We start from the raw sequence: 17,877 nt of genomic DNA, 5'->3' as shown, positions 1-17,877 counted from the left end.
CACACACAATTTCTGCTCATAAAGATGCACCACTAAAGAACAAAGCTCCTCCTCGTGTTTCCTGTGCACATTTAGAAGAGATGATAATAAAAAAAAGAGGATCTGAACTCGCAACTTCAGCCTCTGCTCCCAACTTACAAGCAGGTGAAAACACCTGTCTTGGCATCTTAGGTGATCTAATGCAACCTCTTCTGTTCTGGCCAGCTGTGGCTCTCAATGATTATGTGGGTGTGGAGGGCTGATAAGGAGACCTTCAACATTTCCAAGGTCTTGGCTTCTCTTGACCTTCAATGATCAGAGTTGCCAGAAGATGCTACCTAGTTGGCTAATGAAGCGCCTGCACCAAGCTCAGATAGCACCAAGGACACCATAGTTCAGGGGTCTGTGCCTGGCTGAGGAATTCTGGGAGTTGAAGTCCACAAGTCATAAAAGAGCCAAGTTTGAAGAGCCCTGCCATAGTTCATCCCTGAGCTACAGCTATTCTTTTCTATAGTAGCAAACTGTTTTCCATCATCTCTCCTCACCCTGACCATGTTCAACAGCCTGGAGTCTGAGCAGTTTAGCCTTTTTTTTAAAAAAAAAATTAAACTTGATTGAGCATTAAATAGCTTTGAATTGTCAACAGCCAAACAACTGTGCAAGGAAGTCCACGTTTCAAATAAAATGGTTGGTTTGAGTTTGACTTCCGAAGATCTAGATGTTGAAGAAATTGCCAGAAGATGGAGAAGAAGGCCTTTTCAGTCCACAAAGACAATCCCAGATGTAATCATGGAATAAACTGTTTTTGGTGGCTAAAATTGATAGTTTTTTTATATACTGAAAGTCCAATGATTTTTTGCCGGTACCAGAAGCTAGCTGGTCAGTTTTTGGAAAAGTGATGTTTAAAATTCCAGAGAACTCCAATAAGTCATTGTGGATCGGGCAATCTGGTGTCCTCCTTCATTTTGGCTTCAACTCCTTTCAGCCAGCATGGACAATGAAAAAATATTGTCCTGGCTGAGGTCCAAAATACTTAGATGGCACCAGATGGCCACCTCCTGTTGTGGACATTATTGGAGCTGGTTGGACATCTGCCCGTCCCTGAAAATGGCAGAGGAAGAGGAGGTGAAGAAGGCAAGGTGCAGAATTCCAGGTTGATATGGAATAATCTAATGTAAACTTCGGTGGCTGCGTATTTTGTAAGATTATTTGGGCTGGGATGGAGAGAATGTTGTCACATTTCTGTTTTTATGGTGATCCAGACCATCCAGAGCAGAGTGAGCGCCTGTTACTCGTCCCAGCTTCTGCCAACCTAGCAGTTCGAAAGCACATAAAAATGCGAGTAGAAAAATAGGGACCACTCCGGTGGGAAGGTAACAGCGTTCCGTGCGCCTTTGGCGTCTAGTCATGCCGGCCACATGACCACGGAGACGTCCTCGGACAAGCACTGGCTCTTCGGCTTTGAAACGGAGATGAGCACCGGCCCCTAGAGTCGGAAACGACTAGCACACGTGTGCAGGGGAACCTTTACCTTTACCTTTAGACCATCGATGGTCGCCCATGCCTTCTTTCGTCGCTTGCTGCTTCTTTTTTCCGTGACCAAACCACCTGTACATAAGAAGCCTTCTAACTGAAGGGGGAATCAGCTTTGCAAAATGGGCATGCGTGGTGAATTTTGAGATTTACATGGGAAAAGCTTGTTTTCCTCATTCCTAAGGCAACGGATCCTTTCCCTATGGAAACTGTTTTGCTTGTAATGGAAGCGAAAGTTGTGGGGCAGCCAAAATAGTTGTGGCTTGTTTGGTAAAATGTCCCAGCTTGTTCAGTAAACCTAGTTTTAGTTGCAATAGCCCGGCTTATCATCATGTGGGCATGATGGTTGAATTCCATTCTGTTGGGTTTTACATTGGTACCATGCTAGGATGAAAGAATCATGATATATCCTTAGATGCAACTGTAACCTAACTGTTGTTGGATCTCCTGGCCCTTTACAATGCAACGGGGGGTCATGCTGGCTGGGGCTTCTGGGATTCGTAGTACCAGAACATTTAGAGCAGTGTTTCTCAATCTTGGAAACTCTTAAGATGTGTGGACTTCAACTCCCAGAATTAAAGTAGCCAAGATGAGAACAATTAACCAGTGGAACTGCTTGCCTTCAGACGTTGAGGCTGCTCCATCATTGCAGGTTTTTAAGAAGAGAGCGGATGGCCATTTGTCTGAAATGGTATAGAGTCTCCTGCTCAAGTGGGGGAGGTTGGACTAGAAGACCTCTAAGGTCCCTTCCAACTCTGTTATTCTATGTTCTAAGATTGAGAAATATTGGTTTGCAGGCTATGGGTTGTGATACTTATTATTTAGGGTAGGTTTTTAATTCACCCAATGTCATATTCATGCTACTGAGTTCCATCCAGATTCACAATTACTCTTTGCTATTGTAGTGATCTTGCCTTCTGATCTTGTAAACCCCCCCCCCTTTTTTTAATAATGTGGACACCTGAAAAGTTCTCCTTTGCCCCTAGAGAAACATGCTTTTTTGCTTGAAAGACGTCCCTATTTTTAATCAAAACAAAACGGTTAGTGATTTCAAGAGTTGACTCTCAGATCTGAATTCCCCATCTCATTTATTAGGTTACATTCCCAGGGTGACTACTCTGTGCAGAGTTGGAGCAAGCGTTACATCATTGTCGTCACCATTGTTGGCCTCCAGGGATGACTGGAAGCATGGTAGAAACATACTGATGTCACCAAAGAAGCAGGTTGACACTGTCAACTTCTTATGAGAGGCGGGATGGAGCCAAGTAAGCATGAAAAACTTATTAGAAGCTTCATGTACTTGGTTTGCCTCTGATTTCCCAACCGTATTTCAAAATACAGTTAGGGGAGAACTTGTGGGGCTGGGATTTGCCCCCTTTTTCTCTAGAAAACTCAAGAAATACTCTAGAAATGTATGGTATGGGATTTCCACATAGATTATGAATCTGAAATAAGAGCTGGTTTAGTGAAAGCTTATGGGGGAATAAACGTGTTAGTTAGGCTATAAAATGTCCTAGGACTCCAGAGACCAGCTTTAATTTCACCCCATCGTTCTGGAGAACCTTCTTTGTTGCCTTTTTCCCTTCTCCTCCTCCTCCTCCTCCTCCTCCTCCTCCTCCTCCTCCTCCTTCCAGTCTTGTTAGCCAAACTGTCTGCCAACTTTGTGTGCGTGTGTACATGTATTGCCTCTCTCTCTCTTTTTTTTGTTCTAAAAAATTCTTGGCAAATCCAGCATTGTATATACCGTTTCTGTTTCTCTCCCTGGAGCAGAACAACGCTTTCAACACGCACATCTCCAGAACTTCTGACGGGAAACCATTTTAAAAGGAGAACTGGAATTTGGCCATTGTGTCGTTAAGCAGAGGGACAAAATATTTTCCAGTGCCAAAGAGTCTTCCTAGTTTGAACGCCACTGGGTCTTTTTTATTATTATTATTATTATTTTACTCCGAGTCTGTCACTTAGTCTCTCAGCTACAACTTGGTATGTCAGAAGAATACAGGAGAGGAAATGGCTGTTGGCACTGACGGAAAGAAACATTTTAAGGTGAATTGCCATTTGTGCTTTGATCTTCAGGGACAGCCAGTAGAATGGGGATAATCCTTATTTTGTATTCCTTTCCTTTCAATGAATAATGCCTTATATTGCATCACTGGACTTGTTGTTGCTCAATCTTAGCTTAATTGTCACAGGGGGAAGAATTTCCAATCGTTACAACAAATGAAGTAGGATTGCATAACCACTCCGGTCCTTTTTACGGTCTCCAAGAACCTCAAGTTGCAAATAAAGTTTGTGGTGGTGGTGAGAATTGTAGAAGAACTTTTGTTGATGCCTATGGACTCTGAGAACCATAACAACTGAGCTTCAGAACATGCCTGCCAAAAGCTAGACCTCAATTTGTGTGGGGGGGGAGGGGTGCGTGGGGACTGTCAGAGCCTTCTTTCGATACCTGTGGAGTCTTGAGGATCATAACAATTAAGCTTCAGAACATGCCCGCCAAAAGCTACACACAACATATTTTGTGACCCTTGGCTGCAACCAATCAATCTTCAACAATAGTTAAAATATGAAGAAGATGAACACGCTATTATCTGAAACCACAAATATAGCACTGAAGAAGCATATAAAAAAAATCCCATGAGATCAAATGCCAGCAAAGAACTCCATTGTTTTGGTGAGAGGCAAGATTGAAGTCCCAAGAAATGGATCGCTGCTTTCTTTTATTTCTGAAGTATAGAAATAAGTACTGTCTGACAAGTTCAAAGGAATATTGAATTCTTCTTAACATGTTGTCCTCTGTATTTTCCTATCAGCAACGCTCCAGTGAAGTTTGTTGAGTTGAGAAAGAGCAAGCAGCCCAAAGTGAGCTACCATAGCTTTCATCATGGTCCACTCACAATCTAATCCGTTGTACTATAATGACAGAGTTGCACAACTTTATCTCCCAGATCAGATGACCTTGGACACCATCGCTTTTGTAGCAAGAGGGATCCAAAACAGTTTGGGATGAGCAACTCACCATATCTTGAGGAAAAAGTCCATACATACCTATGGACGTTCTGCATCATTCGGAGACTGGGAGAAGTCCCCAAAACTTGTGTGGACTCACTTTTTCATTCCTTCCAGTTTCAGCTATCTAGCTTACAAGCTAATGGAGGCAAATGCAGCTTTTATTTCCAAATTCACAGTGCCAGGATTCACAAGTGATAACAGCGATCTGCTCCCGTTGGCGACTCTCTTTCTGGACCACGAATGAAGCCCTGTTTACAAATACCAACACATCAATTTCTTGTTCTGGAGCTTCCTCAAACGAAAACCTGCTGAATGTCTCTAAGCAATCTAACTGGGGGATGTCCAGCTCACATCAGCCTTAGCCGGTACGATCAATACAGAGGCAACAGATGATGGGTGTTGCAGTCTGCCCACGTCGGGAAAGTCATAGCAGTTGACCTCTTTTCGGAAGAATCTTTTGAGGGAAAATCTGGTCTTGGAGAAGGAGTATTCTCCCTTCATACTACTTTCAGTTCTTTTATCTCCTTTCTTCCTTGTTCCATATATTTAATATTGGGTGGTTGTTTGTTTCTTTTTCTTTCTCTCTCTCTCTCTGTCTCTCCTTGTGGTTGGTGGCCATCAAAAAATTGGAATGGATGTAATGATTTGTTGGCAGTGCCCGGTATGATTTAAGTGGAGAACACCGCAGACGGCGTACGTTTGCCAGAGAAGTTAACCTTGCTTAATAGAAGCTTCCGTCCTCCTCGCCCGATGTGTCACCAACGCTTGCATGGAGAAAGCGTTGACTTGAGTGAACCCCTTCCATAATTCATAAAGCCGGGATAGACGTCCGCTTCTCGTCAAGGAGATGAGGGAACACTGGGGTTGGTTCTAACGCTGGAGCCCTCAGAACATCTGCAGAATATGTTGGCCTGCAAGGGACCACCCTTTAGAAGCCACCTCTGCTTTTAAATTCGCACGCAGGCCCCAGAAAGCTTGCTTGGGGTGCTCTGTTGTGGTGATGGACGTTGTTGTGGTCTCCCAACATCTGGAAAGCGTGGACATGAAATGGCAAGGGCCACCTGAGACCCCCCTGGCAGCTAGTGGCCAAACTCACCGCTGGACAGAGGGGAGGATATATTTTGATTTGCAAATTGGCCCTTTGCATTCCTCTCGCGGTGTTTCGAGGGGCATTCCCGTGGGAAAACAGGATGGGTTTGCAGAGAAAAGGATGGAGGAGCTCCAGGCGAAGAGCTGACCTATAACTTCTCCCCCCCCCCCATTCCCTCTCCAAGGAAGTATAATGAAATATAATCCTGCTTAGCTTCCCAGCCCAGACCTCCCACCTGCTCAGAGCTACTGAGGCTAGAAATGGCAGGAGGAGACTTTATGTATCAATGGAATTTATACAGTGCCTCGTTCCAATAAAACCTCATATACTTAGGGCCATCCATAAGTTTCTAGGGGGTTGCAAGATAACCAATAATCAAATTACCTTGATAATGAATAATCAGATAAATCAGGGCAGCCATGCTAGGCAAGATGATACAGTTATATGATTACTCTTGTAGATTATTATGTAATTACAACCGTAATCATATAAGCGTATGATCTCGTATATCAAGATGGCCCTAATTTATTTGATAAGTCCTTGTACTTTTGTGGCTGTGTGCAGCTCTCGGCTTCTGCAGTTGGTGCAAAAGAAAATAAACCAGAGAACTGTTTTCAAATCCATTTTTTCCCAACCTATCATCTACCAAACTCCCAAGAGTGGAAAACGTGACAAAATCTTCAAGCATTTGGTCAGATTTGAATGAGTTGGGGAAGGACTGTCCTAAACAGAAGCCTGGAAAGTGGGGGGGGGGGGGATCTTAAAGTTGGTAGAGAGGCATCTTAGAGGTCATTTACCTCACTCCTAGCTTGCTCCAAGATGAAAGCACACAGATAACACCGTTTATTATTATCCATCGTTATCCTATCTCACCACTTTGGACCACTTTGTGTGATAAGAAACATCAAGAGGTTATTAGTCCTCAAGACCCAATTAACATTAGCAAACCAATCTGCCTTTCTTACGTGCATAAAGAGCCAAGAGCCTTGGTGGAGCAGTGGGCTAATGCCTCCTTAAGTAACACCAGCTGCCTGAGATTAGTGCAGGTTCGAGTCCCACCAGGCTCAAGGTTGACTCAGCCTTCCATCCTTCCGAGGTAGGTAAAATGAGGACCCAGATTGTTGGGGGCAATAAGCTGACTTTGTAATAATGCCGCTTGGGGTGTGTGTGAAAGACCTAATAAGCAGGCATATGCATAGAATGAAGGCTACTGCTAAGCTTGTAAGCCGCCCTGAGTCTTCGGAGAAGGGCGGGATATAAATGGAATTAAAATAAAAAATAAATAAATAAATTAAGGTCACATTTTGCAACTGGTGGTATGGACATTTCCTGAAGAAAAGATGGTTCGGAGTGGCTAATCTGAGCTGTTTTTCATAACATTTGCATTACATGGGATTTTTGGCTGACTGCACCGTCTTCTAGGCCCGCCCCCCCCCGCCCCCACTTGGGAGGGCTTCCTGGCTGTGCATCATTCAAACTTCCTGGAAAAACAAAAAAGGAATGTGTCCCACATTTAAATGACAGCTGCATTCATGTTAACAAATTGCAGCAGTGTGACGTAGTGGTTAAGGCGTGTGGAACCTGGCTTTTTTCCAGTCAAAGCCATGGAAATTCACTGGATAACTTTTGCACCAGCTCCTCTCAGCCCAATCAATCTTGTCTTTCTCAGCTTGAGCGTGTGTTTTTTTTTTGTTTGTTGGTTTGTTTTGGTTAAGATGTACGGACTTCAACCCCCAGAATTCCCCCGCCTTGCGTGCCATCGGCAAATGCACAACTGCCTCCTTTCCTTACGACTTCTAGCTAGAGGGAGCAGAGGCGTTTTGCTCTTCCATCAGCTGCAGCCAAAGGAAGTAAGCGGTAGGGCTGAGCATTCAAGTGTATCTTGATAACCTTGGTAGTAAAAGTTCATTATCCAGGATTGCACCCAGGAGAACCCAGGTCATAAACCCTCTTCAAGCCTAAAAGGAAACAAACTGCTGTTTGGAAAGAAAGAGGGGGGGGGAAAGGTCTTGAAGACAGATGGAGAAGCAATCGACTGAAGTTATAACTCAACCAGCAACGACCACTTATTGGTATATCACTCACGATATGTCAGTCTGGAGGTTTGCAGGGGAAATATAATGAGCCAGGGTTTTCTTCTAAGTTGCCTTTGCGTGTCGTGAGAGCAGAAGACCAGAAGCCAGATTGGAAAGCCAGATTAGGATTTATGGCATTGAGGGGGGGGGGGGAAACACAGGGCCAGGAGGGCTGCTTTGAACCCTCCTGTCTTCCAGGTCTTCTGCACGATAAAAATGGAGCCTGTTTACCCAGTTGATTAAAAAAAAAATACTCTGCTGAAAAGTGTTTGAAAGCTGCCTGATTGGATTTAATCGATTGCTCGAATTCTTATCAATGTAGATTTTGCCTAAATTAGCCTTCCCTGACACATTCCAGATCTATAGGTAGTCGTGGGCTTGTGACCGCAATTGAGCCCAAATTTTCAGTGGCGAAGGGAGACGTGTGTAAAGCGAGCATTGCTCCTTTTGGCGACTTTTCCCGCCACGGTTGTTAAGTGAATCACTGCGACCGTCATAAATATGAATCAGTTGCCAAGCGACTGAATTTTCATCATGTGACGGGGGATGCGGCAACGGCCGTAAGTGTGAAAAACTATCATATGTCACTTTTTTCTGTGCCGCTGTAAGTTTGGACGGTCACTAAATGAATTGTTGTAAGTCGAGGACTGCCTGGATTCCAGGAGTCCTAGCCAGTATGATTGATTATTTGACTGATTGATCGATCGATCGATTATGTGACATCAAGTAGTGTCAACTCTTAGATTTTCCGCAGGGGGCTCTGTTCCCATCCTAGATCTTCAGGTCTTTTACTGGTGCCCCCATATCCCCATTGGTGTCAAGTCCACTCACCCCAACAAGCTTGGCCAATCTTTATATTTTCATTAGATAAAACCTACCAAAATAAGGTCCCCATTGACGGAGAACTGAGCAATCACGTCCAGCCGAAAGAAAACATTACACTCAGAAGTTCTGCAACTGACAACTTGCAGTTCTGCCTATTTTGGGTAGCGTGGTTCATTCTTCACTCTTGTCAGAGAATTTGGTGGTGGTGGGGGGGGGAAATATCCGACAGGTTGCCTTTATTTTCCCCAAAGGAATAAGTGTTGAGAATTATCCTAGTTGCTTCATTCAGCGAGTAAATCTTTTAAAAGGAGAAAAATGACCACAAACATTTCATTTAATCAGTCAATAGCCTTTTTATATGTACTTCATGCAATCTGGCCCGGCCTTTAAATTTGCAAAAGCAAATGAGCTTCCTTGGAAGCGGCGCAACAGAAGCATTTGTGTGCACATTACAAAACATGCACAGAACACACACACACACACACACACACACACACACACACACACGTTCCTTAAGCTTTGATGCTGTCTTGGTCACGTGGGTGTTCCTCGCAGCTGTTTCTCTTGTTTGTCTCTGTTTTTTGGTCAAAAGGGGATGCTACAGTTCCCACTAGCGGCGAAAATTAAGAACTTTTCGTTGTTGTCTTCTCAATCTTTGAAAACTCTGGAGGATTCTCTTTCTCTGTTGTCCTTATTGGGCAATATTATTGTTCTTCACTGCTCTGAAACCGGGCCTTTCGGAAAGCGGGGGTGGCGGTTGGCAGTATGTTCCATTTTCCTTATCAAATTTTCTTCCCAAACACTTTCACATGTTTGGGAGGGGCTTCCTGAAAACAAAAAAAAAAAGACCCCCATATTTCTCCCTTCCTCAACAATGGTGGGGTAGGAGTTATGGACAGGATGCTTTGATACAATGAAAGTCATTTGATCCCGGAATGGATTGCTCAGCTCGGCCTTTATAATTTCCCACGCAGGTAGCCCTCGGCTTACGACCACAATTGACATTTCCGTTGCTAGGCGAGACAGTTGCTAAGTGACCTTTCCTCCATTTTACGACCTTTCTTCCCACAGCTGTTAAGTGAATCACTGCAGTTGCTAAGTTTAGTAACACTGCTGTTAAGTGGATCTGGCTTCCCCCGCTGACTTGGCTTGTCAGAAGTGGCAAAAGGATAGTGCAACCGTCATAAATATGAGTCAGTTGCCAAGTGTCTGAACTTTGCTGGCATGATCCACTGCTGCAGGGGTTACGAGTGTGAAAAACAGCTGTAGGTCATTCTTCTCAGTGCCGTTCACTTATGGACCTCAAGGTACTCAAGGATGGCGTGAAGTTTCCAAATTGCAGGTGCCCGTTGAATGCCAAGAGGAGATTTCTTCAAAGTGACCGTGGAAATAATATATTAGCCATGTCTTCAGTATTGGCGTGAAGACAGGGAAACGGACCGGCCAGGCACTGTCCAGGCCTCAACCCGCATGGAAATACTTCGACCTGCTGCCAATTTCTGAAGTATTTCATTTCAGAATAAGAATCTCAGCACCAATGAGAGGCCACAGGGATTTTTGGCATCCATCAGACGTCCAACTTGGTTGCCTTCTGCAGCTTGACTCTGAGGAGGACTCCAGGACTATTTTTTAACAGCTATTGGCTTTGTAAGCAGGACTGGAGGGCCTGCTTTGGTGGCTCCTCTCACGAACGCCTCATACAAAAAGCAGGTCAACCATCTACTTAACAAAGGAAGCATCGTGCAGCTTTGCACAGACTCTTGTGGAATTCACGCTGTTGCGCAATTGTAACTTTGCTTGGGACCAGGGAGCTGAATTGGCCAGCCAGACGGTGTAGAGATAGTCTCCAGAATAACATTTTTTTATTATTATTATTTTTGCAACTGTGAAGTGTTGACTCTTTGCAGGCCCACAAAACTCTTGGCTGCTTTTGTGGGATGGGCAAACACAATTAACCCTCCACCACCCCCTTTAGTTTCTTCCAGTGAGTCAATGCAGTTGTGGTGGGTCAACTCAAAAACTCAACCAATTTCCCGGACCTTCTTTGATTAAAAACTTCTATTAAGCAAAGACCAGGAAGGAGAGAATTCTCCAACGATGCTTCTTACTCTCCAAATGTCGCCCTGTCTCTACTTGCCTCCCGTCCTGCTTTGCTCTCCATAAACACAGTCCAAAGTTTCCGGCCTGACTTCCTGTTTTCCTCATTTTGGCATGGCCCTTGCGATCAGATGTCCAACAGCAGTTCCCCTGCTTCTTGGTGGCTTATCTCCTGATAACACCACCTCTCAAACAAAGGGTCCAGCCTTGCATGCGCCAAACAAAGGAAGTGTGGTCCCGTTTCAAACAGTCTGGCTATGCAACATGTGCGCCAGCAATAACAACGGGTCATCAATAATGTAGAAGGCTACAGGAGACTGGTGAATTTTAAAGCAGATGGTGGACAAAAGGTGGATGGTGCAGTTGGCTCTCAGGCTGGGCTGTTTTATAAATTGGTGTGCATTCATACATTACATAGACCTCACTTCTACTCTCTGGAAAGTCTCAGAGCAGAAGCATCAGCCATTCTTTCTTAAGCTGGAGGGATCATGGAGAATTGTCTCCCGTGGTTCTAGGTAGATTGTAAAACAGACCAATGAATAAAATTATCTTGTTGGACAGGAGCTTTTGCCACTTTGGGGTCTCTGGCAGATGACCCAAGTATGCACCTCAAAAGAGGGCCAGCCTGGTGTCTTAATTCTTAATTGAAAGTCCCAGTGAGAGGAATTTAGGACAGTTGTTTGTTCCTGGGAAGTGTAATAAGTAGAGCTGCTCTAGGGAGCTGCTCTAGAGAGTATTTTCTCCATGAAGGATCATCGGATTAAAGAGATGGTAACTTGTCACTGTTGGAGGAAGGAGCTGTAAGGGGATGCTGAAGGCTTATCACCGTCTCTTAAGCGACAGAGCCAGCGTTGTCTGGAGATGCTTCTGTTGTCATGTGGCCATTTATTGCAAAGATGCATGGAAGGCTATTACTTTCCCACCGAAGTGGTACCTGTTTATCTGCTCTTATTTGCATGATTTCAAACTGCTACGTGGCAGGAGCTGGGCAGATGCAAACTTGCTGGTAGTGCCTACTCTTTCGCTTTCTGTCTTAGCGCCTGACTCCTTAATGTTCAGAGAGGACCTGTTTTTTGTTGTTGAGGGTTAGGAACTGAAACTACAATGGTGTTCAGGCATCTTCTTCTTCCTCAGATTGAGGGAAAAGATGCTTTTGGTTTGCTTTCTTCAAGAAGAAGTGAAGGTTAGTCAAGTTCTGCTGGGTGGTTCCTGCTGACCTGGCTTTTGAAGGATGGGATGGCCAAAAATTGTGGACAAATCTCTCCTTTTTTATTCTGCTGCCCTTTTCTCAAGTTCTCTGTCTTTCTGGACATCCTACGATGAGATCAGATTTCCAAGGAGCATCAAGGCTGCCAAAGAGGCTGCCAAATGAAGGAAGGATTAGTCATATCAAAACCCAACCTTTGCAGTTGCACATCCTTGCTTCCTCTAAAAATAAACTCAAAAACGGCTTTGAAGGAAGTCTGAATATCAATTAGAAAAACAGAAAGTTCTTTTCTGGGAAAGGAGAATGTACAAGGAACTCAAGGATAGATTTCTTTCAGGGTTGCATAAGTAGGAGCCTCGGCAAATGTCTTGACCTTGAAGAGGCTACCCAACATTGGCCATCAAATTGTTAATGGGATAGGGAAAATGACGGCATTTATAAAGAATGAGCATGTTGCTATTAAATATAATGTAATTAGCAGCAGAAATTCTGCTCCCAATTGTGATTATAAGTCAAGGACCACTTGTAGAGCTACTGGGTGTATTCTGGGATGGCATACCAGGGTCTCTAGAAGCCTTGATGCTCATCTTCCTCTTTAGATTCAGCAGAACATTGTAGGAGAACAGGCACAGCCGGGGGTGGAGTTAAATATGTCAAGAGCCTAGAATCCTTACGTTCCCATAAACAAGGAGCACGGTGGCTCGCCTGGTTAGGACGCTGGATTCGAGGTTAGCAAGCCCACGTTGGAGACCTGAGAGCTTCCATGGGCAGGGCTGAGTTCCTGTCCTTTGCTCCAGCAATTGCTGAGGACATGAAAGGCGCCCCTACTTGGCCGCTGTCACGGCTAATCCTTTCGACCTAGAAGCGTCTCGGTGCTCCTGACACCAGTGCAGTTCCCACAAACATCTGGAGTCCATCCCATCCCAAATTCCATTGACCCTTACCTGGTTAAAGTGTTGAACTTGAGCAGATTTTTTTGTACAGGCAGTCCCCAACTTACACCCGTCCGCTTAGCGACCGTTTGAAGTTACAGCACCACTGAAAAAGTGACTTAGGACCCATTTACAACCGTTGCAGATCCAAATTCAGACACTTGGCGACTGGCTCGTATTTATGCCGGTCGCAGCATTCCCAGGGGGGTGGGGGGCTGTGGTCACACGGTCCCCTTTGACAACCGTCTGACAAGCAAAGTCCATGGGGAGAAGCCAGCTTCGCTTAACAGCCGCATCCCTAGTTTAACAAGTGCAGTGATTCGCTTAACACCCACTTAACACATGTCTCACTTGGCAACAGAAATGTTGGGCTCGGATGTGGTCGTAAGTCGAGGACTACCTGTGTAGGCTTGAATGAATTTGCTATGCTGCAATCTGACGGGAGGGGTCCTGATTCTTGCTCTTCCTTCTCTTCCAGGACCAGGAGCCTGCTGGCATTGGGGCTCGAATGCAGGAGCCAGGAGTGCCCGCCAACTCAGGGTCAGTGCCCGCCCCGGCTCCGCCCTTGGTGAATGACTACACCCTGAGAAACCAACTCCTAAAACAGCAAATTATGAGACGGCGGCAACAGCAGCAACAGCAACAGCAGCAGCAGCAGCAGCAGCAGCAACAACAACAACAACAACAACAGCAACAGCATCAGCTCCAGGTTGGTGTTTTTTGGTTTTTTTAGCATGCTGGCTGGGGAATTCTGGGAGTTGAAATCCACCTATCGTAAAGCAGGTGATGTTGAGAAACACTAGTGTAGAAAGAGACCAAAGGCAGATATATTTTTTTTAAAAAGGGGGGGGAAAGTTGCATGAATCTATAGCTGGAAACGGGAAGGAATTACCGTATTTATTGGCATATAACACGCACTTTTTCTTCCTGAAAATAGGGGGCAAATGATGTGTGCGTGTTATACGCCGATATAATTTACGGGTTTTCCTGAAATTTCCTTTTTAAAATGAGGTGCATGTTATACGCCGGTGAGTGTTATACGCCGATAAATACGGTACTTTTGCACGCATTTGCATTGCAAAGGAAATGGACCTCGTGTGGACACAGCTTTTTGTTGTCGTTGCTCCTAGGAAAAGCAGAGGCACGGCGTGATGGGCGTGGCGACTGAGCAGAGGAGTCCCTTTGCGGGCCAGCAGATGAATCAGTTTCCCGGTAAGGAGGAATATTCAAGCACAACGTGTCGTTTTTTTTAAAAAAAGGAAATGGTCGTGTGAGTTTAATACGCTCTGCTTGCAGAGGTTTGATGAACAGAACGGGTTTGTTGGCCAAGTGTGATAAGACACACCAGGAACTGGTCTTCGTTATAGAAGCACTCAGTATACAGGTAGTCCTCAACTTATGACCACAATTGAGCCCCAACCCTTTGTTGCTAAGTGAGATGATATAATAATAATAATAATAATAATAATAATAATAATAATAATAATAATAATAATAATAATAATAATAATAATAATAATATCACGACCTGGCCATTGAAACTGCACGATTATGGATGAAGCGTGTAACAGTAATAGCCATTGTCATCAGGGCACTGGGAACTATGTCCCAAAACTTTGCAAAATACATCAGGAAATTGCAGTTTCCTGCAATAACTCCAGCAATGCTACAAAAAAACTGCGTTACTGGGAACATCTTACGTTTTAAGGAGGTACCTGGTTGATACCTAGGATGGTGGCAGCAACCCCTGTCAACCATCAGCGCCAGTCAGTTTTTAGTGTTCGGTTGACTGAGGTTCATGTTTAATGAATAAAAGATAAGAATGATAATAATATAATGAGTTTGAAGACATGACTCGCGCGCGTCTGTTCCCTGGCTAATTCGAGATCCTCTCGTTTCTTCCCAGCGGTCTCGCAGTCCATGGCGACCGACTGCAGCCAGACCATGCAAGGCCCTGGCTCCACCCACCGCCTGATGCCTTCAGCCCAAGGGATGCTGCAGGGTGCGCTGGCCCCTGGCCTTGGGCCAGCCACCGTGAACCAGAGCAGCGGAGCAATGGTGATGATCCCCCATAACCCCAACAAGCAGCTGGCCATCTTCCCCCCGAATTCCGACTTCAACCTCCCGCTGCGAGGAGGCCAGAACTCCTTGGGCATGACTTCAGGATGTCAGACCGTGCACAGCCATCCCGCAGCCCGGCCAGTGATGGCCACTCCCACCTTTACCGCTGGGACTCTGGTGACCCATTCTTCTGCCCAGCAGCACTTGAGGCAACCAGCCATGGCCAGAATGCCTGCCATCTATTCGAATTCCTCCGCACCCATGTGGACGCCCACGGTCGTCCCCAGGATGCCCACTCAAAATCCGATGGAGGCCACCCTGCACCAGTTCTCGAACAACCCCGTCTTCTCCAAGCAGAACGTCAGGTCAAGCATCCCCAGCCAACCCTTTTCCCACCAGGCCGGGCCTCCCCCCAACCAGATCGTGCCCGGGATGCAGGCCAGACAGATGCAAAAAATGAACGTTGGACCTTCGAACCAAAGCTTAATCCCTCCAAATAATCAGAATCTGAGACACGGTTTAACCAGAGGCTCTTTGCCAGCTGCCATGAATGTTCTGAAATCCATGCCCCAAGGGGTCTCGGGATTCAACCAACTCAACGTTGGGCCACCCAGTTATCCAGCCTCGGCAGGGCAGTGCTCCATCACGTTCAACAGGATGAACGCTCCTTTGGAGTTGTCGCCGCAATACGACTTTGTACCGCAGCAGAGCAACGCCATGTTACCCGGGGCGTGCAGCGAAGCTGACTTGCTTGACTCTTTGATGAAGAGCAGCGTTGGCACTGACGAAGACTGGCTAAATAGTTTGACATTGATAGACGATATTTTGGGGCAGCACATTCAGAGTGCCGGACATGTCTGACTCTCCAGAGGAACGGAAGGAGGTGTAAATAATTTGCAGGATCTGGAACGGAACCCAAGCAGGGACAAAACCATATTGTAAACCTTTCTTTCTTTCCGAATCGAAAGGGGAAAAAAAAAGGATTTCCACTTTGCTTAACGTCCTCTGGGTTTTGTTTTGTTAAGTTTTTCCTTTTTTCAAACAGCCGTGTACATATTTGAATATTTTGTAAATTATGTTTTCCTAAACATTAAATATGGAAGTATTTATACTTCTTTGCTGGACGTTGTAAATACCTTATAGACTACTTTTTTTTCTTATATTATAGGAATTACACCTTGGTCTAAATATGCAAATATTATTGTTAGTTCCAGTAATACTGTGTATTACAGCATCAAATGTTTTATGTTTTGACATAACGTATGAATGGGGGGGGGGTGCCCTGGAAAACAGAATAAACCGAAAGAAAAATGTGCAGTGATTCTTAACTTCCCTCCTTCTTCTTAGTGCAAATTGGATAAATCCCCGTTTTTGATCAGCCGCCAAAACAGCTTCGCAGAATAGCTCTGTGGAACGAGCTCCTACATGAAATGGAAAAATGTCGTGTGTGGTTTTTTTTTCATCTGGGGGTTTCTTCACACAGTGAGTCTCTTCTCACGGCAGGATTTTAAGGGGACAGGCAAAATTTGGAGTGGGGCGTGGCCCACATTGGGAACATGGTCCTTTGAGTCCCATCTGGTCTGTGTAAAAAACGCACGGCATAAACGTTCTCCCCAAAAATTCTGATTGCTCCAAAGTAGCCGATCTTGGAAATTGTAAAAAAGAAAAAAAAAATCAATTTCACAAGAAGCAAACATTTGAGGTTATTCCATGCTCTCTTCCAGCCCTCCCTGTTTATCTTTCTCTTTATTTGTACACCTGCCTAGTTCTTGATTTCGTTTTCTAACAGCTCCTGTGTTGTGCTACCTCTAAGTAAAGACACCAGTGCTTCGTAGTTTCCCCTATAATTACCTGGCCTTTTTTTTTGTTTTTGTTTTGAAAAAAGAACCTATTGAAATATTAGGAATCCCAAGGCAGGGACACAACTGAACATCTGGGGTCTGCGCAGCCATTCCTAGAAACCTCGAGCAATGTGTTTGTATGTGTGAAGGAACCCCATGAATAATATCAAAGAGAGCTGCGGAGTAGTTTTTTGCTTCCGAAAGGCTCATCGGCAAGGCTCCCCCAATGAGAGTACAGGCAGTCCCTGACACAGGATCATAATTGTGTCTGTCCGTGATAATTGTATGACAGACGTAAAACCCACCTTTGCCGCCTTTGTTTTGGCAGTCGTTAAGAAAATGTGGTTGCAAAGTAGCCGCCGCGGTCATTAAGCCAACACCACGGTCGTTAAGCAAACCAATGTCTTCTTATTGGTGTGGTTTTGCTGAAAAACCTGAAGTAAGTGCCAGTTTTTCAGGGGAAACCATCATAAAATATGATCATGTAAATAAGCCATAATTGTGGCCGTGTTACTGAGCACCAGATCAGCCATATGACTGCAAAAGGAGCCAACATCATCAGACCTTTGAATCCAGGCTGTTAGGACGAGTCGTAACTTTGAATGGTTGGTAGTCAGGAACTACCAACAAACAAGACCTGCGGATGAGGTTACACCAAGTCTGCCGCTGGAGAAATCATTAAATGTTGGTCTTGAGTAGATATTAAAATGCCAAGGCTATTTTACAAAATTATATATGCCGGGATGCCCAGATCTAAAAACAATGGTCTTTCTGATTTGCCCAGCTCAGCCATGTATATTTGTAGCATACCAATGCTTTGTTCTTGGCTCCAAATGATGATGATGGTTTTTTGTATTCTGTTTTTAAAATACAGATTCCCCCTCTCCCGCCCCAATTCCCTGGGATAAAGATGTCGATAAAAACACAACATAACTTAACTTTGGATGTTTTTTCTGTCATTGTATATTTAAAAAGTCTGTTTATCAAAAAAAAAATCCATTGTACTGTACACTTCCTCAAAAAAATATGTTCCTACTTTGTGTAACCATATTTTAATAGCCACAACCACCTCCTTCATTTGTAAAATAACATTCATGTCAAATACACCAAACTGTTTTTTTTCCTTCATACCATAATAAACTGCCAGGGAAAAATGGCACTCACTGAATGTTTTCGGTTATTTGCTTTGTAAAAACTGTTTTTTTTAAAGATAGATGAATGAAAG

General features: G+C 44.6%; 1 protein-coding gene across 1 annotated transcript in view; it reads left to right on the top strand.

Moving 5' to 3' along the window:
- MAMLD1 (mastermind like domain containing 1) overlaps positions 1–17,811 on the top strand; it is an 80,210-nt gene extending 62,399 nt beyond the window's left edge. Inside the window, exons 3-5 of the mRNA XM_083371902.1 lie at positions 13,229–13,459; positions 13,881–13,962; positions 14,657–17,811. Coding sequence (XP_083228028.1) covers positions 13,229–13,459; positions 13,881–13,962; positions 14,657–15,672 — 1,329 coding nt within the window. The 3' untranslated portion in view covers positions 15,673–17,811. The remainder of the gene's footprint in view (positions 1–13,228; positions 13,460–13,880; positions 13,963–14,656) is intronic.
- The last annotated feature ends 66 nt before the right edge of the window (positions 17,812–17,877 follow it).

Source organism: Vipera ursinii, assembly GCF_947247035.1.
Source record: "Vipera ursinii genome assembly, chromosome: 12".
NCBI lineage: Eukaryota > Metazoa > Chordata > Lepidosauria > Squamata > Viperidae > Vipera > Vipera ursinii.
This window is presented reverse-complemented; position numbering and strand designations above follow the sequence as displayed.